At 36.0% G+C, this 22435-nt stretch overlaps 1 protein-coding gene across 3 annotated transcripts in view; it reads left to right on the top strand.

Annotated features, from left to right (window-relative positions):
- SMURF2 (SMAD specific E3 ubiquitin protein ligase 2) overlaps positions 1 to 22435 on the top strand; it is a 118046-nt gene that overhangs the window by 74648 nt on the left and 20963 nt on the right. For 2 of the 3 annotated variants that reach the window (XM_067715021.1, XM_067715022.1), the window contains exons 4-10: positions 2947 to 3080; positions 5673 to 5738; positions 7258 to 7342; positions 10095 to 10178; positions 12507 to 12709; positions 15002 to 15086; positions 19279 to 19437. In XM_067715021.1, the coding sequence (XP_067571122.1) occupies positions 2947 to 3080; positions 5673 to 5738; positions 7258 to 7342; positions 10095 to 10178; positions 12507 to 12709; positions 15002 to 15086; positions 19279 to 19437 (816 nt within the window). The remainder of the gene's footprint in view (positions 1 to 2946; positions 3081 to 5672; positions 5739 to 7257; positions 7343 to 10094; positions 10179 to 12506; positions 12710 to 15001; positions 15087 to 19278; positions 19438 to 22435) is intronic. The other variant, XM_067715023.1, reaches the window with a different exon arrangement.

Genomic DNA, 22435 nt, shown 5'->3' with positions numbered 1-22435 from the left:
CTGTGGAAATACATAGAACTTCTTGACACAGATTTAGGAGCTGGGGAGAGCTTCCTAGAAAAAGTGGCATTTAGGCTTATACCCTAAATAGGAGTTAACTTGAGGATGGAGAAGGTGGGAAGGTTCTTAGCAAAAGCTGTCTGTGTGAAGACCCAGAGGTGAAAGACAACGTGATTCTGAAAACAGTTCAGAGAGGCAGCATTGGTAAGTTCACATGTAAGGTAAGGGGAGTGTGGTAAAAGACAAGCAGTGAGAGGCAAGCAGGAGCCAGCTCATGAAGGTCCTTGAAAGCCTATTAATAAGTTTGAATACTCTCTTAAAAGCAGTAGGGAGCAATGAAAGTGTTTTAAGTGGGGAAATGCTATTATCAGATTTATATCCAAGAGTGGACACTTTGGCTGTAATGTGAAGAATGGCTTAGAGGGAGCCAAGAATGGCAAAGAAACTAGTTCAAAGATTATGAAGGAAGCTGTCAAATAGAAAATAACTTTATGTTAGAAAAGCGATAAAGTGAATGGAGAGATACAGGCATTGTAAGTATTTTTAATATGGCCTTCAAACTTAAAAAATTTTTTTCCTTGGGGAAAAAAAGTGAAATTGTACTAAAAACCCTGTGCTTTGCTGGATTTGGCTCACAGGCTGTGGTTTTTCTATGGACCCCCTCCTTAGAGTCCTTGCTTTTCTAGCTTTGCTGCTGCTACAGTCTTTCTCAACACAGCAGCTAGAATGATCCTGTCAAAACGTATATCAAATCTGGTTACTCTCCTGTTCCACATCCTCCATTGGCTTCCTGTCTTACTTAGAGTAAAAGTCAGAGTTCATACTATGGCTGACAAGGCCCTTTATGATTTGTCCCTTGTGTTGGTTAGATATAATAGACTGATATAATAGACAACCCCACATTTTCAGTGGTTTAGTACAACAGAAGTATATTTTGTATATAAGGTCCATTTGGCAGGGAAGCAAGACACTGTCACACAGTCATCCAAGGATACAGGCTGACAAGCTCCCTTGTCTTCAGTGTATGTTCCCAAGGTGTCTCTGGGCTTTGACATCCAGCCTCCCAAAAGGACGCTTAAGCCATTGGTGGGTGGGCTGCTCTAAGCCCTCAGGGAACCAATATTTTAGCATACCTGTATATCAGGCTTATCAGTTGGGAAACTGATTTAGTGTGATTTTTTTTTTTTTTTAATGTTTGGTTTGGGGCAATTTAGCTGGTTAATACTTGATTCTGATTCTAGAATTTTTACATATCATGCAGGTACATATTTGCCAAGTTAAATCTGTTTAGGTCTATTTGAAAAGTGATACATGCATACTGAATGTTATTTTAGTCCAGATTTTTTCATTTGCAAGCAACAGAAATGAAATTCAAATTGGCTTAATTTTTGAAAAGTATTAACTTGCATAATTAAACATATACACACTACTATATATAAAATAATCAACAAGGACCTACTGTGTAGCATAGGGAACTCTACTCAATATTCTGTAACAACCTATATGGGAAAAGAATCTGAAAAAGAATAGATATATGTATATGTATAACTGAATCACTTTGTGTACACCTGAAACTAACACAACATTGTAAATCAACTATACTCCAATATAAAATAAACATTAAATTTTAAAAAAAGTATTAGCTTGCATAATTAAAAGTCTAGAAGGGTAGGCATGCTTTAACACAGCTGGATCCAGGGCCTCAAGTGTGCCTTTCACATTACTCATTTAAAAGTTTTAGGGCTTCCCTGGTGGCGCAGTGGTTAAGAATCCGCCTGCCAATGCAGGGGACACGGGTTTGAGCCCTGGTCTGGGAAGATCCCACATGCCGTGGAGCAACTAAGCCCGTGCACCACAATTACTGATCCTGCGCTCTAGAGCCCGCGAGCCACAACTTCTGAAGCCCGCGCGCCTAGAGCCCGTGCTCCACAACAAGAGAAGCCACCACAATGGGAAGCCTGTGCCCCGCAACAAAGAGTAGCCCCCACTCACTGCAACTAGAGAAAGCCCGTGTGCAGAAGCGAAGACCCAATGTAGCCAAAAATTAAATAAATGAATAAATAAATTATTTTTAAAAAGTTTTAGTCCTTACTTAAGTGGTCTAGGCTTTTTTATATACCAGGTGAATTTTTCTGATATTACTGCTTTATTGAATGACAGTTTAAGGTCAAGGTTGCTGGACCAAAAATTTGACCTCTTAGAGTCATTGAAATTTAGGGTTCTACTGATATAATTATGTTATTTTATTATATTTTCGCATGGGATGACACCATGTTAACAATTGGCTGTGGTAGAGCTTCTCCATACTTACAGGTATATGCACAGACAAGTAATAGTAACGCTTTCCCCTGCTCTGCTTGTCTGCAGGCAGTGAAGTGAAATCTGCAAGAGTCCTGCTCGCTCAAGGCCTGCATACAGGAGAGAAGCAGGGGAAAAGCGTTACAATCAGCTTTTGTTCTACAGCATTTTAAAACATAACAGGTATGTCAGATTTTTGGTCTGTCAGCCTTGACAATGCCTCTTGAAAATGAACTGAGTATTCGCTGAGGTACTAGGTCATGTCATTGAAGTGTATTTAAAATGTGACTGTGATAAAAGTTTTTCTAAGATTTTTGTTTTTGGAAAGAAATAATCATAAACTTCCATAGGGTTATTTGACACTAGCTACTAAAATAGTTTTTTTTTTTTTTTTTACTAACAAAAATTGTTACTCAGTCTGAGAGTGGCAGGTATGATAAAGAATATATTAAAAATTCTTTTTAGATTTTACTTTAGAATTAAAAAAAATTAAATTCAGTCCTGTGGATAGACTGAATTCAAACATATTTTGCGTTATCTAGCCATACTCAAACATTTGTGACTTTAGACTACAAAAACAAAAGAAAAATTTTATACTAACTGCTCATAATTGCCAAGTTACTCATGCAGTCATTTTGTTTTATATAGGTATATTGGAAAGTCTGATTCAGTTACGATCAGTGTATGGAATCACAAGAAGATCCATAAAAAACAAGGTGCTGGATTTCTTGGTTGTGTTCGTCTTCTTTCCAATGCCATCAACCGCCTCAAAGACACTGGTTGTGAGTAGATACTAGTGCTTTTAAAAATTTAAATATACATATTTAAATATATATACGTATGTGTATTTTTGGATGGGGAGGCAGGGGTCTAAAAACTTAATTTCCTGTGTGTGTTTGAAACATTGGTAAAAATTTCTGGTCTAAATTTACTTTGTTGACTTTTTAAAAAGAATGAAACATTTTAAATATGTGAAACCTAGAAATGAATCAGAGCTGATACTTAGTATCCAGTGAATTTATAAGTGCTAAGAAATGACTGATATCCAGAAGAATAAAAAGAGGGAATTCCCTGGTGGTCCAGTGGTTTAGGAGTCTGTGCTCTCACTGCCTCGGGCCCGGGTTCAATTCCTGGTCAGGGAACTAAGATTCCACAAGCCGTGCAGTGTGATGCAGCCAAAAAAAAAAAAAAAGTAAAAAGGTGTCAAAGTATTAAATGTCTTTTTTATTACTTAGCACTCATCTCTGGTTTAGGTGGATTTGTGAGATAAAGGGAGTTTTATTTAGATCATTGGAGTGTTTAATGTAACAGTTAAAGGGGAATTATTAGTGAATAAAAATGACATATAAAACTGCTCTGAAAAATTAAAAGTTATAAAGGTAAGACATTATTTTGAGTGTAAGACAGCTGTATTAACTGCTTAACTGTAGCTTAATTTTTCACCAAACTGGTCATTTACAAGATTAGACCAAGATCAAGACATTAGAAGCAATTTCTATATTGGGTTGACAAGTTGACTTGTTAGTGTATGTGTAATTCATGTAACCAGATGACAGAGCATCTTTTTGGGGGTATTTCCATTGGGACATAGATGGAAATATCTTTTTCAACAGAAAAATTTTTTCTTTTTCTACAGAATTCTTTTTTATATAATATAAAAAATATTGCTAGCTGTTGTCATGGGATTGTAGTCCAGATGCCTATTCTAAACAAAAATTCACATGGACTCCAGCTAAGGAAATTAATAAATAAAAATAGTTTGAATTTAGCTTTGAATGTTAGATATATAATATTAAGAGATGATCCCTTTTAATGTAGTATGATAGCACAACCCAGTTATAAAAATATTACTGTTAAAAAGTAAAAAGGAGAAAATTGAGCTAGAAGTTCTGAGGGGAATTTAAAGGCACCGGAGAATTTCGTATATTTCTGGGTTGACAGGGTGACCAACAGGAGGTAGAAGATGTTGGGATTGGAAAAGGTCTAGCATATAAAAAACGAACAATTTTTGGGACTTCCCCAGTGGTCTAGTGGTTAAGACTCTGCCTTCCAATGCAGAGGGCATGGGTTTGATCCCTGGTTGGGGAACTAAGATCCCACATGCTGTACAGTGCAGCCAAAAAAACCCAAAAACCAAACAAACAAAATGAACCATGTTATTCTAACCCAATGCAGCAGGCAAACTGAAGACTTGTTGTATGTATGATCTTATTTCTGGTTCAATTTAGCCAACATTTATTGAACCTTTTAAGTGTCAGGTACTGTTTGAAACCCCAGTGATAGAAAGGTGAAAAAGGCATGAATCCTGTCCTCTGAGAAGCAAGGGCAAAGGCCTGCTGGCAGAGGGAGCAGGACACGTTAGAAGGAGCGAACAGAAGAGGCATTGCTCCGCACAAGTCCACTGTATAGCTGTCTTATTAGTGTCCATTTATTTTGCAAAGGGAAAAATAAGCTAGGTGGGGCACAGATTTTCTTTCTGCTGCTTGTGAATGTTTCATTGCAGTAATTTATATGACCTTTTTGACGTATAGTAATATTTATTAAGCACCTGGTGTAGTTCCATTCTATCAGGTTGGAGTGGAGAATATAAAAACTTAAGATATGGTCTCTTCCTTTTATCAATTCGTGATTTACTTAAGTAGACAAATGGCATACAGCTATAAAGAGAATTCAGTTATAAGTGCTGTAATCAAAGTAAAACCAACATGCAGTGGGTGACATTGTTCCTTACTGTAACTAACCAGGCCAGTGTTATATCTGTTTTATAGATGATGCATGAGAGAAGAAGTGAGCTGCTTCTAAATGAGTTAGTACCAGAACTCAAACCCTTATGTTAGTTTATACTTGGCTTCTTATTAATACTTACTTTGTGTGTGTGGGAGTTATGTGAAATGGTTAGATAAAAAATAACAATGACAACTAACATTTATTGGACACTTATGTGCTAGGTACTGTGCTAAGAGTTTTACATAACCATCTGATTTAATCCTTAATAGGAGGTAAGTACTACAATTATACACGAGAAAATCAAGACTTGGGGATAAATTGCTTAAGAACAAAACTATTAAGTGGCAAGCTAAGACTTAGACTGAAGTGTTCTGAAATCTTTGGAGAGAAAATACTGCATGTTGGCACCAGTGTCTTATGGTTTTTGAAATCTGAATTTGTCAAAACTTTTGTCAAGACATTTATACTAATATTATGTATGCAGTTAGAGAATTTTAAACATTTGTCTCATCATTAAAACTTGATTAATTCTTTAAATGATTGGTCTGATTTCCAGTGGATTGTAGAAATTTACTATCACTCTGTAGATGTGAGAATCTCTGATACCAACTTATTTTTTGCCTTTTGCTGTTGTTGATTTGAAATAGATCAGAGGTTGGATCTATGCAAACTTGGGCCAAATGACAATGATACAGTTAGAGGACAGATAGTAGGTAAGTGTGGAATTGAAAGTTATGTGAATTTTGGCTTTATTTAAGCTGACCTAAACTCTAAATACCTTTAAAATCAAAGTACAGTAACTGTAGCTTCATTGTATTGGCATGAATTAAATGAGTCATGTAAAATTATTCAAATAGTGGATGCAGAATCTAGGACAACTTAATTTTTTAAAAAAGCAAAAAAATACAAATAATGTAAAAAATAGGCTCCTAATGTGAAGAACTCTTGATCCTTTAGGAAGGAATTCTTTACAAGTATACAAATATAGTAGGACACTGAGATAGACTTTATAGATGATACTAAGGTTTTCTGAAAGTAATTCTCAAACTGGTTTTTCAGTAAGAAAAACCAGTTTAATGCTTTGCAGTTTTAAAGTAATCTTTACTAATTGAAAAAAATAGAATGGTAGTATAGCACTGATTGGAGAAAGGGAAAAATTGTTACCTTACTCATAAGGCATTTAGTGGGCTAGTGGGGTTATCTTGAATTGGCCCCTTTGTATAAAATTTCCTGAGACTTATCTTAAGAATTGATAGATTGAGATTTGATCAAGATACCTAGAATGGTAGGGCACTGAGGTGGGCTCCTTTGAAGCTTCTTAAAGAAGTAACAGGCAATTGGAACCTTACCATTGCATTATAGAGCAGAATTTAGAATAACATGATTGCATAATATGAACCTATCAGAGAGGTTTTAGTTACAGGAAGGACTTGAAGGACTTAGCTTTACAAGGCAATGAATTAGGTTCATAGAGAGTTGCCAAAGTAGCATCATAACAAAAGCCCTATTCTGGTTATCGCAGGGAAATATCTACACTACAGCGTTATTCATAATTCCTGTCATTCTTAGATTGAGAAGGAAGTTAAAAACTCAAAAATGTGGAATACACAAATATACCTTTCATGTGTTACGCCTCTTTTTAAGTGCACTAGTGGCCTTGCGTTGCCCCATTAGGATGGGAATAAAGGAGTTAGATTCTCCTCCATGAACATGATAAAGTGTAGAAAACCTTGAAGAGAAAAATCTCATGGACAGAGAAATTACAGGGGCTTCCCTGGTGGCGCAGTGGTTAAGAATCTGCCTGCCAGTGCGGGGGACACGGGTTTGAGCCCTGGTCTGGGAAGATCACACACGCTGTAGAGCAGCTGTGCCCGTGCGCCACAGCTACTGAGCCTGCGCTCTAGAGCCCGCGAGCCACAACTACTGAAGCCTGTGCGCCTAGAGCCTGTGCTCCGCAACAAGAGAAGCTGCCACAGTGAGAAGCCCGCTCACTGCAATGAAGAGTAGCCACTGCTCGCCGCAACTAGAGAAAGCCTGCGTGCAGCAACAAAGACCCGTCACAGCCAAAAAAAATAAATTAAAAAAAAAATTGCAGAATTTAGTAGAAACTAAAGAGTTCGTTCTTAAGTATTAAAATAAGCGAAGACAGGTGTCTTTCAAAGAGAAATATTTTAAATTGCAGTAACTCTTTCTAGTTCTGTGACTCTTAGTAATGTTTTTGTTGTTTAATAGTAAGTCTTCAGTCCAGAGACCGAATAGGCACAGGAGGACAAGTTGTGGACTGCAGTCGTTTGTTTGATAATGATTTACCAGATGGGTAAGCAAAAATCATTAGGTAATATCCCTAAAATAATGAGAAATAAATTGGTGTTTATATTTAAGTTTAGAAATTTGCTGATCAATTCCAAAATCTAGGTTTTCCTTGTACTTAGAAAATTAGTGAGGGATCTTATCACAACAAATTCGTAAAATAAGCCATGAATTAGATATGTTACATTTGTTTTTTAAGAGTTTTGACTAGGAGACAAATCAGATTTCTTGACAAATTTAAATCTCCTGTAAATATTATATATTCAAAAGGAAAACTTTTTTGATTGATTTAATTATTCAAAACAAGGCATGCTGAATCTGAGGCATTGCTCTATTTAGAGGGATGAGATACAGAATTTGTGTAATAGTAATTACAATAACATAGTAACATTTATTGAGCCTGCAAGTGTCAAATAGTGTTATAAGCACTTTATATCATTTATCATTACATATATATCATTACATGATATTCATTAGATCATTTAATTCTCATAATGTGATTCTGGAATTAGACCATTTGGGTTCCAATCCTTACTCTTCTGTTTACTAGCTTTATGAGTTTAATCAATTTATTTGACTTTTGTAAGCTTTGGTTTATATTTATTTATCAAAGAGGATAATGATAATAGTATATACGCCATCAATACTTTTGAGGATTAAATGAAATCATTCATGTAAAGCACATAGCACAATGTCTTGCATAGAGTAAGTGCTTAATAAATAATTAGCTATTACTACTACTACTGTTACTACTATTATTACCCTCATGCATTTTACAGACGTACAAAACTGAGGCTCAGAGAGGTTAAGTATTTTGCCAGAGGCCACATAGAAATGGCAGAACTGGAACACAGATTTAAGCCTTGATTCCAAAGCTTATGCTTTTTATCATTGCTCTCTATCTTTGTTTCATACTAGTTCTGAAACCTTACCGATTTTATTTTTAATTCTCAAAGTATTTTTAATTAACTTCAGTGAGGTATACTTTACGTACAATAAACTATATCCATTTTAAGTGTATAATTGGTTGAGTTTTAAGTTATTTTTGACATGAAATTTCAAATCTAAGCTATGGTATTTGCTCATTTTGTGTAAGCTGTTAAAAATTGCTATAATTTGTTTATAGATCATTTTAGCTTCTTGATATATCTTAATTTTTATGGATTTGAGGTGGATTATGGTACTTTTGAAGGGGAAGTTTAGGATGAAATAACTAGTCAGTATTGAGAGATTACAACAGTTGTACGGCTTATTCTAAATTTGTTCTACATTATTGTACTATAATTGTAATCACAGGGGAAAAAACCTGTTCAGCATCTTTTTATTTTCTATTGTTTAAGGCCTCCAAACCTCTGCCAGTGGTTTGGTGGAATATTAACATAACATAGTCACTCGCCTAATTTTTTTGTTATATGAATTAATAAGATATTGAAGAAGAAGTGGCACTATTGCTTTTTAAAAAATTAGTTTGAGAAATAGCCTGTGTTGGTGAGGTTGTGGAGAAAAAGGAGCGCTTGTACAGTGTAGGTGGGAATATAATCAGTACAGTCACTGTGGAAAATGGTAGGGAGGTTCTTCAGAAAGTTAAAAACGGAAGTACCATATGATTCAGCTATCCCACTTCTGGGTATGTATCCTAAGAAAATGAACACACTAATTCAAAGAGGTATATGCACCCCTTTGTTCATTGCAGGATTATTTACAATAGATAAGATATGGAAGATAGATAAGATAGGGAAGCAGCCTAAGTGTCCATTAATAGATGAATGGATAAAGAAGATGTATTACACACACACACACACACACACACACACACACACACACACACTGGAATATTGCTCAGCCATAAAAAAAGAATGAGTTCTTGTCATTTGCAACAACATGGATGGATCTAGAGAGTATTATGCTAAATGAAATAAGTCAGACAAAGACAGATACCATATGATTTTACTTATATGTGGAATCTAAAAAATAAAGCAAACAAACAAAACAGAAACAGACTCATAGATACAAAGAACAAACTCTGTATTGGTTTGCCAGAGGGGAGGGAGAGGAGGGGAAATTGATGAAATAGGTGAAGGGGATTAAGAGGTACAAACTTTCAGTCATAAAATAAGTCACGGGGATGTGATGTACAGCGTAGGGAATATAATCCATATTGTAATAACTTTGTATGGTGACAGATGGTTCCTAGACTTGGTGATCATTTTGTAGTGTATAGATGTCAAACTACTATGTTGTATACCTGAAACTAATATAATATTGTATGTCAACTATACTTAAAAAAAATTCATAACTTTTAGTAGAAAATATGTAAGAGAAAATAAAAATATGAAGATTAAAAAAATTAGTTTGGGTAGGCTAAATGCTTTAAAAAGCTTTTATATACTTTTCTAGTTAAATTTAATTTTTTAAAATTATGTATAATTTTTATTTTTAGTATGGCCTTTTTTCCCCCATTAAATTCTGGAGAAATTAGTATAATTTAATTGAGCATTGTTGACATCATTGAAAAATTCTCAGTTTGGCTGATGGAAAATATTAGTCACACCTCAGTATAAATATTTTAAAAGCTTCAGAATTCTAGAAGACATATTGTACAGTTCTAAAATAAGTTGAAACAATTCCTATATTCTGTGTATTGCTTTTTCAATTTGTCATTCCTGATTCATAACAGCAAATGTCTTCCTGGCTTGTTCCAAAAACATTCCATGTCCGGCTTCCTATTACTGCTTTATCTCTTAATATTTTTATTTAAGCTGGGAAGAAAGGCGAACTGCCTCTGGAAGAATCCAGTACCTAAACCACATAACAAGAACTACGCAATGGGAACGCCCAACACGGTAAGAACATATAAGTATCTTCCCATGGTCTATGCTGTTTGCCCTCCTGAAGTCCCCTATCTGTTTATCTGTCAGTTTTACCAGATTTCCTTTCTTGGTTTAAACTGCTCTAGATCAGTAGATCTTATAGCAAATGCCATTATTATTATTATTATTATTATTATTATTATTATTATTATTATTATTAATTTTGGGGGAGGGGGCGGTACGCGGGTCTCTCACTGTTGTGGCCTCTCCCGTTGTGGAGCACAGGCTCCGGACGCGCAGACTCAGTGACCATGGCTAACGGGCCCAGCCGCTGTGCGGCATATGGGATCTTCCCGGACCGGGGCACGAACCCATGTCCCCTGTATCGGCAGGCAGACTCTCAACCACTGCGCCACCAGGGAAGCCCTGCCATTATTATTTTTAATAAAGGTTGCTTAGCAGGTCATCCTGTAGCTCCATGGCCTGTGATGGTGTTCAGTAAATATTTATTAGATGAGTTAAATGAATACATTGAGAAGTCATCTTATTTCTGGGACTCTAAAAAATTTTTTTGAGTCCATTATTGAACGGCTGTAACAAAATATGTATACGGGATCTCCATTTATTCAGTAATGTTGGGGGATGATTATATTGTGTCCAGTAAGGTCTTTGACCAAGATAAGAACCAGATGCTCTGAGACCATATGGAGGGGCACCTGACTTAGAGTTGGGGGCAAGATGGTAGAACTTGCAAAGGAAAACTCTGAAGGAGGAGAGTCTCTGAACTAAATCCTGAAGAATATGAGGATTTAGCCAGGTAAGGGGAAGGTGATAAAAAGTGTTCAGGGTAGTGGTAACAGCTATCATTCAGTTCACCAAATTGTTATATGCCAGGCACTGTGCTCAGCATTTGGGCTATAACCATGAATAAGGCAGAAAGGCCTTCCTGGAGCTTAATGTGTAAAGTCATGGGGATGCAAGATAAGTTTTGAAAGCTTCAAGGAAAGCTCTGTAAGTAACTGAAAATGAATAGGATAAGTGGCTGGATTTCCTTTTTTTTTTCAGAATAAGAAAAAAGTTTATTTGCCACCTCTACTCAGTGTTTGTTTTGCTCCTTCTACTTTTTTTTTTTTTTTCCCTGAGCAGGCCTGGCACCAGACATAGAACATCAAATGCTTCTCATTAGCTATACTTTTATTTATTGGGGATTAATTGCTTAACTCATTGAACCACAAAGTTTTCTCTATTATACTGTGATTCTCAGATGAAAGCTTAGCTTATTTTGCCATTTTAAAAAGTGCTTATTTGAGAGTTGATTTCTAGTATTAAACTGCCAAGGATTATATGGAAGTCAAAGAACCTATTTTTATCATATCTGAGTGTAAATAAATGTGTACTTGTGTCAGTGCTTTAGTGAAGTCTATTTCCTTCTCATTTAACTGATAAAATTGACTTTAATTTCCACATGTATAAAGTCGATTGTGTTGTAAATGTTAGTTTAAAAATTAACGCTTAATTATCCTCTTAGTTTGGATGACCTACAAGAGACTGGAAGCTCTTTGAAGAGACAGACTATCTTTCCTTTATTCACTCAATATTTATTGAACTACTATTAAATATATGCTAAGCACTACTCTAGGTGCAGGGAATACATATGGTGGGGAACAAACTAGGCAGACTTTCTTCTCTCAGTAAATATTCTAGTGGGGGAAGACAGATGAAAACAAGGAAGCAAATGAGAAAAATATCAGAAGTAACTGCCATGCTGAGGAAGTAAGGTGAGGTACTGTCAAATGCCTGGGTGACTACTTTAGATGTGAAGGTCAGGAACGACCTCTTAGAGGCAACATTTAAGCTTAAACTAAGATTTGAATGACAAAAAAGAGTCTGGCCTAGGGAGAATAGGAGAAAAAATCACTCTACGTAGAAGGAAGGGCTACTCTCCAGCACTAAAGGTAGAACGACCATGGCAAACTTGAGGAGGAGGAAGAATGTCAGTGTGGCAGAAGCAGAGTGGGAGAATGGTGGGGACGCAGGTCTGAGGTCACCTGTGGCTAAGCCAAGTAAGGCTTGGTGAGCTCATACTCACATCTACAAATATATGCGGATTTCATATGAAATGTAATTAAAATCAATATAAAGTGATTTGAATACGTAATTGACAATCTGCTTATCACCTGGGTTTCTTTGGTGCTTTGAGGCTTTGGGTTTGCTTTTATTGAGAGTTCTTGAGTCATTATATTTATATTAATCATTCCGTTTTCTTAGAAGTGATTGTTACTGCTGTACATACATTGTCTATAAAATTCTGCTTTTGGTATCTGAGTTGAGTAACTTTTTTTCCTTGTTTCTTTTCGATAGACCAGCATCTGAATATTCTAGTCCTGGCAGACCTCTTAGCTGTTTTGTTGATGAGAACACTCCAATTAGTGGAACGAACGGTGCAACATCTGGACAGTCTTCAGATCCCAGACTGGCAGAGAGGAGAGTCAGGTCACAACGACATAGAAATTACATGAGCAGGACACATTTACATACTCCTCCAGACCTACCAGAAGGCTATGGTATGACAACTAGCAGAGGAAAAATAAAGTGTGTTTTACTGATTTCAGCTTGCTAAGAAGCCAGAAAATCAACTTTTAAAGAAGTTATTAATCTGGGTTTAGGAATTCTGCATGAAAATCAAAGTAAATGTAAAACTCCCCAACTTTGAAAAGTCTTTGAAATGGTAGAAGACTAACAACACTTTGACTTTGGGCTAGTCGTTTAACCTTAAGCTTTTTGCCCAATTACAATGAAATGAGATGAATGATACCTCTCCTTTTCGCAAAGGTTGTGAGAAGCATATGAAACAATGTGAGACTGCTTTGTAAACAGGCACTGTAAAAAGTGAGATGGTGTTTTTCTTGATAATGGCAATCTGAAGTCAGACTTGTAATTTTCTAGACGTGCATATTTAGAAATAATTTAAAAAGCATATTTCTGATGGTATTTATATATTGTATTTGTATTGTCTATAATTTTGTGTTATCTGAGTGATTGGGTTATTGTAAATGATTTAGTCACTTCTGTGTTTGTGTAAAAGTACTATAATCTTATATAATTTCCTAAATTTTAGAATTCCATGTGAAAGATGACATGAATCTTCTCATAGTTGAATACAGAACTTCCTAAACTCTTGTAGTATGACCTCAGCTGTTCTCTCCTCTGTTGCTAAAAGCTTAACCAAGTTACTTAACATCCTTGCCCTTTCCACAGCCTCTAGATAAACAGTTCTGGGCTGATGATGACACCTAGTGACCAACATTGGGAGTTGCCTGATCTAACTTGTATTTTATTTTTACTCCAGAATGTTTTTTAAACTTACACAAATGCATCATTCTTACTTTATTTTTTAAGTATTTTAACTATTTAATTTTTTAAAAAACCCAAGTTTTCCATTAATTGAGCTAGGCCACACAGGTTAACTTAAGCACAGTGGTTAGAGCATGGGCTTGGGAAACAGCTGGGTTCATATCCTGGCTTTGCTATATATTAGTTGTGTGACGCTGGGCACATTAACCTGTTTGAGCCTCAGTTTTATCTTCTATACTATAAAGTGGGGAAAATATTATTACCAACCATGTAGATTTGTTGCAAGAAATAAATGAAATTTCATGAGAAGTTAAAATTTAGCTGTTATTATTAATGTCCAGACCTTAGAATCAAGTATCTCTTGGCATTCTTTTTAATTGAGATTATAAGGCAAGTGGTTTGGAGTGGGGGTGGTTAATACTTTATACTTTTACAATATTTGTGTGATTTGGATTAAAAAAAATTTTTTTGTACAACCAAAAACATAGGAGTAAAGTGGGTATCAAGGCTGAAATTATTGCAGCTGTCATCTAGAACCAGTTTTAAACATTTTTACATTTATAATTTTAAAAGTTTAAATTGATTTTTATTACAGGTTTATAAACAAATTTATACTAATAAATATTAGCAATAGTTTTATTGTTTCATATATTGGAATTTTTCATTAGATTTTGTTTTTTTAAAAAAAAGTTAGTTCTGTTGCTTGAAAACATAAGTAAATAAAGACTACAGACCACCACCGAAGAAACCGTTTCACAGATTCCTTCTCTTTGCCCTGGCCTCCTCACTCTCTCCCCGAGGGCTTTGACTTAATTTTGCCTGCGGCTTTTTTCCCCCAGTAGGCATATGTGCTCTTTAGTCTTCCTGCTCCTAACTTGATTATTTTTCCGTCATTGCTTCTTTTAGTCTATAGGGTGTCTCTTCTATATTCCATCTTTTTTGCTTCTGTTTGAGTCCAAATGCAGTCTTGAGAATACACCTCTCTCAAGGAAAGAAAAAACATAAGTTTTGATATAAAATTAGGCATAATTTAAAAAAGCATTACCAGCCTGCAAACTCTTTGAAAGTTTCTGCAAATCCCTGAGAATCTCCCCAGAGTTGGTTAGCCTCTTCCTCTGAGCCCTTCTGTTTCCCTTAGGCTCCACATTTAAGACAAATAAAAGATAATTTCTTCATGTTTGTTTTATTTAATTATTGGTACTGTGACAATCTTGTTCTCTATTTTCCATTGCAACATGTTTAATATTTGAGCCACATTATAAGTGTAGTTGGCTTTTAAATAGCTGGGCTGTGACCCTCACCACCATTTATAAGACTGTTTCCAGGAGAAAATGTGTTCTGAGTTCAGAACAAGTGATTTGTAAAGCAGTTCTTTTGTAATAAAATTGATTGGTAATTTGGAGAGTTTACCTATTAATATAACATCATCCTAGTGTTTATAGCTGTTTTTGATTTGGACATTCTGAATATGTTTTTATTATTAGTGTTTCTTAATTTTACAGAACAGAGGACAACACAACAAGGTCAGGTGTATTTCTTACATACTCAGACTGGTGTGAGCACATGGCATGATCCAAGAGTGCCTAGGTAAGAACATATTCTAAATACCCTTCATACCACTGAATATCCATTTCACCTAGGATTTATTTGATTATTTAATCTTTAACTTCTTAAAATAGATGATGTAAAAGTTTGGCTCTTTCTGATCAAAAGTTTGACATTTAGTAGAAAGTCCTACTTACTTCTCTGCAACCCTACCCCAGTGCCGTACCACCCATCCAGTCTCCAGTTCCTCTCCCTCTCCCCCTTAAAAAAATTGAGGCAAAAATGTGGGTCTTGTAGGAATTTGAAAATTGACCTGGGGAAAACATACATACCCTTACAAAAACATACATACCCTTTTTTCTTAAGGGTAGTAAATTGATATTTTTATTTCTGGTTAGGGTTTTTTAAAAAAGGTTTGTTTATTTTAACTTTATATAAGTGTATTCAATCTTCAAGTTTCATTTTAATGTAGAAAAGGAATAACCCAGTTAACATAAATTACTTCTAAATGCCAAAATTTGTATGTTTGAATTGCAGGCCTTGTTGAATGCATTTACTAACCAAAATGTCAGCTGTCTTTTAACTTTAAGAAGATGGAATGACACAAAATCAATTTAGTAGTTTAACACAGTTTCTGGTACATTTTAGTATCAAATAATACATTTTAAACCACTAGCTATTTTGAATTATTTTCTACTGAACAGATGGAGAGTGCCAAGTAGTCCAGTTGAAGCTGCAAAAAAAGGTTGAGTTCTAAGTGAAATTCTAAATCAACTTTATAAGCTATACATATACCTTTGTTGGATGAGGATATTTTATATATTAAGTGCAACATTCCTCTCTTCAAAAAAAAAAAAAGTCCTATGGAGGGTCAAGAGATCTTTTTCTGCCTAAAGTTTGTACTCAGAGCTCTACTTGTCTAGAATCATGTTTTTGAATTAAAAACAGTTGTGACTAGCTGATTTTGGATTGCTTTGATACTCTGTTTATTTATAAATAAAGCTATTGTAATGAAAATGTTTTCCTTTTTTTCTTTTGGTCGCGCTTTGCGGCTTATGGGATCTTAGTTCCCTGACCAGGGATTGAACCTGGGCCCCGGCAGTGAAAGCACCGAGTCCTAACCACTGGACCGCCAGGGAATTCCCAAAATATTTTACTTTGTGATAGAGCTTAATCAGAATCTTTTGAGGGTGGCAGCCAAGGAAATGTGTTATCATTAATTATTGTATCAAGGTTGCCATTTCTGTGTCTTCATGATATAGCTGTTGATTTAAAAAAAAATAGTGGGGAGGAAATTTTTGTTTTATTAAATAAGCTCACTGAAAACAATCTAAGTGCCTCACTTTTAGAAATAAGAGTTTTGATATGTAAATTATGAAGTGTTTTGGGTTCTGTTTATCAGGTTGAAGGTTAGTAATGAACTTTTCTATAACATAATTTAAAATCATTGGAAGGAAATGTTTAGAAGAAAAATGATTTTTTAAAAAAACTGAATGATTTACAACAGTGTGAAAGCTGATCTTGAGCTGCCTTTTTTTTTCCCAGTACGCGGGCCTCTCACTGCCGCAGCCTCTCCTGCTGCAGAGCACAGGCTCCGGACGTGCAGGCTCAGTGGCCATGGCTTATGGGCCCAGCCGCTCCACAGCACGTGGGATCTTCCCGGACTGGGGCATGAACCCGGTCACCTGCATTGGCAGGCAGACTCTCAACCACTGCGCCACCAGGGAAGCCCTTGAGCTGCCTTTTGAAAGAGTGGTGTGTAAGCTGGAGTTGGAAGTTGAAACAGAGATTTTGGCACCACAGTGGGCAGTGTGTTCTTACTCCTAAGGAAACAATGTTGGTTTTTCATTAATGAATAAGGGGTTTCTATAAAGATTTAAGAATATTTCATATTGAGTATTGAATAATGACTTTATGAAATAACGCTTTGGATTATATTTCTTTTCTTTAGTCTCTATGCTCCGAATTGTTATCTTAAAATATATTTTGTTTTGGGGGATCCTTTAGTGAATATGTCTTTTGTATGGAGGATCTTTTATCAAAGCAGACTATAAATATTTAGATTCTATTAAAATATCATTACTGTTCAATCAAAGACATTTATAAAATAGTGTCACTCAGACACTTTAAAACTAACTTTATGTAAAGATATCCAGTAAACTTAGATTTATCTGAGAAGCACCATTTTAGAATGTTTTGTATTTCTCTTTAAAATAATGATTAATGCTTTGTTATTCATTGTATTGCATACTGACTATGTAGTCTTAAAATACAGATCTGTATTACTTTTTATGGCTGTATAACATACCATTTTCCTTTAGTCATTTCCCAGTTCCACATAAAGAGTGTTTCCAGTTTTCTGCTTCTCCTCAATTCTTTAGAGCCCTCCCATGTATGACTATAAATTTATAAAATTCTAAATAAAATGATATAAAGTGAAATTCTGCATTACATCAAAAACATTATTCATTCTTTGATTATAAAGAATGATAATTGTTTTTCATTTCTAAAAGTTCCATTTAGAAAAAAATCTATCTGTTCATTCTTAATAATTTCTCAGTGATAGTTTGTAATTGTTCCCTTTTATTATTTGTTTTAAACATTGCATATCATAGCTATTCTTTTTGATCTCTGACAGTACTTGGGGATCTAATTCCGTGGTTTTGTTTCTACTGACTCAGTAATCATGAATTCCTTTCTGAAGTGTTTGGTGATCTTTGATTGTGAGTTTGATTTTAATTGGTTGGAGTTCTGTGGACCTAAAGTGAGAATTTAGGAATTTTTTCTGGAATCACTTCATCTTCCCATTGAGTTCTCCATGGGGAAGTTCCAGATTTCCTTTTCCAACCTTGCTGCTGACCTGAGGCTGAGTTTCCCAATTAACCACTACCTTCTGGCAGCCCCCCACTCTGCCTGTCTGCCACTCAGGTACCAGCTCCAGTTTAATTCACTTAAACAAAATTTGAGGAGGACTCTTGGAACTTTTTCCCTTGCCTCTTTTGAGACTAGCAGTGTCTCAGAATAGTGTGTTCTTTCCAATCTTTAGTTCTGTAGCAGAAGAATCTCTGGGGCACCTATAAGCACAAGTTAAAAATCATTGTTCCAACAAATCTCTGGGTGCCCATCATTACGTTTTCACTATGACCAAGAAGAGGTTATTTCAGGAAAACTTTTTTTCTAGTTTAACTTTGAAAACATAATTTTGATGAGATTTGTCATTGTAATTATTGGTTACAGTTTAAATTTATATTAGACATGCTGCTTTTTTTTCATTCTTTAAGGTTCTATAAATCTTTGTCATATATAATAGTATATATATATATTTTGTGTGGTACGCGGGCCTCTCACTGTTGTGGCTTCTCCTATTGCGGAGCACAGGCTCTGGACGCGCAGGCCCAGCGGCCATGGCCCACGGGCCCAGCCACTCTGCAGCATGTGGGATCCTCCTGGACCGGGGCATGAACCCGTGTCCCCTGCATCCTGCATCGGCAGGTGGACTCTCAACCACTGTGCCACCAGGGGAGCCCTTATAGTAGTATTTTAAGAATGCATGATATAGTAACAGTGGTCTTTGCCCCAAAAAGCAAAAAGTCTTTTTGCTTTTTTTATTGTAGCAGTAAACCTTAGAACATTCTTCCTAAGGTGTCTTAAACAGGTTCTTCATTCACTAGCTTTATATCTTTCAGAATTCAAAATGGAGTAGTTATCCTTTAAAATATATACTGTGGTTATTTTCAGGATCACAATTTCAATAACATTTCCAGTTTTGCTTTGCTGAAGAGCTTAAAATTAATCATGGAATGAACGTTTACACAGATTTTATGGTGTAGTAAAGAAAGAAATAATTGAAGGGAAATTTTAGAAAACATTTAATTCCTTATATCACTGACATTTGGAAAACAATATTTTGTCAGACAAGTATTGAAGTACAGTTTATGTTGGCAAATGTTGTGATTGCTTTTATATTAATTTAAAACCTGAATTACATTAAAGCCCAGGAATGAACTCACTAAAAATGTAGGCTGTGTGATAAGTTTCTGAGCCATCTATGGATTGGGTTTTGAATATGCAACTTTGTTAAACCATTGGGAATTAAAGATTCCAGCTGAACGTCTCAAGTTTCTGAAACAATACATTTTCTCAGACTTCATGGAATTGTTCTGTGTCATTTACACTTGCTTGGCTCAGCAGGCCCAGCAGTGAGGTATTTTTTATTTTATATTTGTTTTTGCAGGGATCTTAGCAACATCAATTGTGAAGAGCTTGGTCCATTGCCTCCTGGATGGGAGATCCGGAATACAGCAACAGGCAGAGTTTATTTCGTTGACCATAACAACAGAACAACACAGTTTACAGATCCTCGGCTCTCTGCTAACTTGCATTTAGTTTTAAAGTAAGTTTTTGAAACAATACATGTTCAAATGCGAGTCTGAACAAGAGAAGACTGATAGATGCTTTTTGTAATAAATGTGATAGAATGTCTGCTCTCTTCAATTATAAATCACTTGTTGAACATAATTTTATATAAGAATATGACAAATTTTACTCTCATGTTTGGGTATTTTAATCCCACTGTGCTTAAGTAGGAACCTGTCCTGAAATGTTAGGAAAAGGGTGTGTATCAGAGGTGCACCGTAGCACACCTGCAGAGACAGGCTACTTTATGGAGTGGATGGATTTTTTTCCTTGAGTGCATCAGAAATAGCTCTAGGATAGCTGAATCTATCCCAAAGGATTTTCTGATGTGTCAGTTTTGTGCTTCAGCTTTAAGGCTTCTTTCCCATTTGCAGGACTTAGACAGTCATTCTTACAAGTCTTTGTGAATGGGCTTGATGTACCCTGGGTTTTTTTCTAATTATTAAAATACAGTTGATTTACAATACTGTGTCAGTTTCAGGTATATAGCAAAGTGATTCAGTTTGCTGTATACATATGTAATATGTATATATTTCAGATTATTTTACATTTTAGTTTATTACAAGATATTGAATATAGTTCCCTGTGTTCTATAGTAAATCCTTGTTACTTATCTATTTTATGTATAGTAGTTTGTATCTGTTAATCCCATACTACTAATTTATCCCTCCCCACCCTCCCTTTCCCCTTTGGTAACCATAACTTTGTTTCCTACGTGTGTTTCTGTTTTGTATATAGATTCATTTGTATTATATTTTAGATTCCACATATAAGTGATACCATATAATATTTGTCTTTCTCTCTCTGGCTTACTACACTTAGTATGATAATCTCTAGGTCCATCCATGTTGCTGCAAATGGCAATATTTCATTCTGTTTTTATGGCTGAGTGATAGAGTGTGTGTGTGTGTGTGTGTGTGTGTGTGTGTGTGTGTGTGTGTACTTGGGTTGCTTCCATGTCTTAGCTGTTATAAATAGTGCTGCTATGAACATTGGGGTGCATGTATCTTTTCAAATTAGAGTTTTCATATTTTCCAGATATATGCCCAGGAGTGGGATTGCTAGATCATATGATAGCTCCATTTTTAGTTTTTTCAGGACCCTCCATACTGTTTTCCATAGTGGCTACACCAATTTACATTCCCTCGAACAGTGTAGGAGGGTTCCCTTTTCTTCACACTCTCTCCAGCATTTATTAATGTAGACTTTTTGATGAACTGTGGGTTTTAAAAAAAAAGTCAGCTTTATTAAAATTTAATTGACACAATAAATTGTACATATTTACAGTGTACAGTTTAAGTTTTGACATATTATATAACTGTGAAACCATCACCATAATGGAGATAGTGAACATATCCATCACCCCGAAAGTCTCCTCCTGCCTCTTTGTAGCCTGTTGGTAGTCTCTCCTCCCATCCCTTCCCTAGTTTCCTAAGGCTGCCGTAACAAAATATCACACACTAGGTGGTTTATAACAATAGAAATTTATTCTTTTACAGTTCTGGAGGCTAGAATTCAGAATCAAGTTGTCAGAAGGGTTGGTTCCTTCCGGTGGCTCTGACGGAAAATCTGTTCCATGCCTCTCTCCTAGCTTCTGGTGGTTGCCAGAAACTTTACTGTTCCTTGACTTGTGGACACATTATTCCAGTCTTTACCTTTGTCTTCACGTGGCCTTCTATGATCTATTTTATCCACAAAACTTCTGCCACCAAGTGTGTGGGTTTTTTCCTCAAATATTCCAATTGTCCACGTCTGCAGACGCCATTGAGGTGTACAGCGCCGGAATTCAGTCTAATACCACCTCCAGTTAGTATCAGGCCTCACAGGTTAAGGGCTCAGTCTCACAAGACTGTTCTCACTTCTGATGCCATTTATAAGTCCCAGGCCTCCCGTATTTCTTGCCAACTGGCTATAAATCGAGTTCTCATGACTTTCTCCTTGGGTTCAATAATTTTCTAGAATGGCTCACAGAACTCAGGGAAATTATTTCTTTACTATTACCAGTTTATTATAAAGGATGCAACTCAGGAACAGCCACATGGAAGAGAGGCACAAGGCAAGGTATGAGGCAGGGGCTGCATAGTGCGTCCACGCCCTCTCCAGGCGCTTCATCCTCCGAGCACCCTCAGTGTGCTCACCATCCAGAAGCTTTCTGAACACTTGTTTAGGCGTTTTTATGGAGTTGTTATCACACAGGAGTGATCGATTATTAACTCAATCTCCAGTTCCTCTCCCCTTCCCCAGAGGCTGGGGGGATGTGCCTGAAAGTTCTAGGCTTCTAATCAAGCTTTGGTCCTTCTGGCGACCAGCCCCCATCCTGAAATTATATAGGGGCCTAGCAAGTCACCTCACTGAAACAAAAAATGCTCCGATACCCAGGAAATTCAAAGGGATTCAGGAGCTTCTGTATCTTGTACTGGGGACAAAGACCAAATATTAGAACAGAATACACTCCTGTCACCTGTGTCACTCAGGAAATTTCAAGCATTTTAGGAGTTCTGTGTCAAGAACTGGGGACAGAGACCAAAGTATATTTCTTATTATGCCACACTTTCTTTCCTGTATGTCTGGGTCGAAATTTACCTCTTCTTAATAAGGATACCAATTTATTGGATTTAGGGCCACCCTAATCCAGTGTGACCTCATTTAACTTGATTACATCTGCAAAGACCCTATTTCCAAATAAGGGCACATCCACAGGTGCCAAGGCTTAGGACTTCAACATATTTTTTTGGACACAGTTCAATCCACACCCCATCTTCAGCCAACCATGATTTGCTTTTTCTGTCACTATACATTTGCAGTTTTTAGAGTTTCAGATGAGTGGATTCATACAGCATGTACTCTTTGCTTGGTTTCTTTTACCCAGCCTAATTATTTGAGATTCATCTCTGTTGTTGTATGTATAGTTCATTTCTTTTCCTTGCTGGGTGGTATTCCATTGTATGGATAGACCTCAATTTATTTGTTTACCT

Source organism: Pseudorca crassidens, chromosome 19 (genome assembly GCF_039906515.1).
Source record: "Pseudorca crassidens isolate mPseCra1 chromosome 19, mPseCra1.hap1, whole genome shotgun sequence".
NCBI lineage: Eukaryota > Metazoa > Chordata > Mammalia > Artiodactyla > Delphinidae > Pseudorca > Pseudorca crassidens.
Note: the sequence above shows the minus strand (reverse complement) of the source record. Positions and strands in the feature narration are given on the sequence as shown.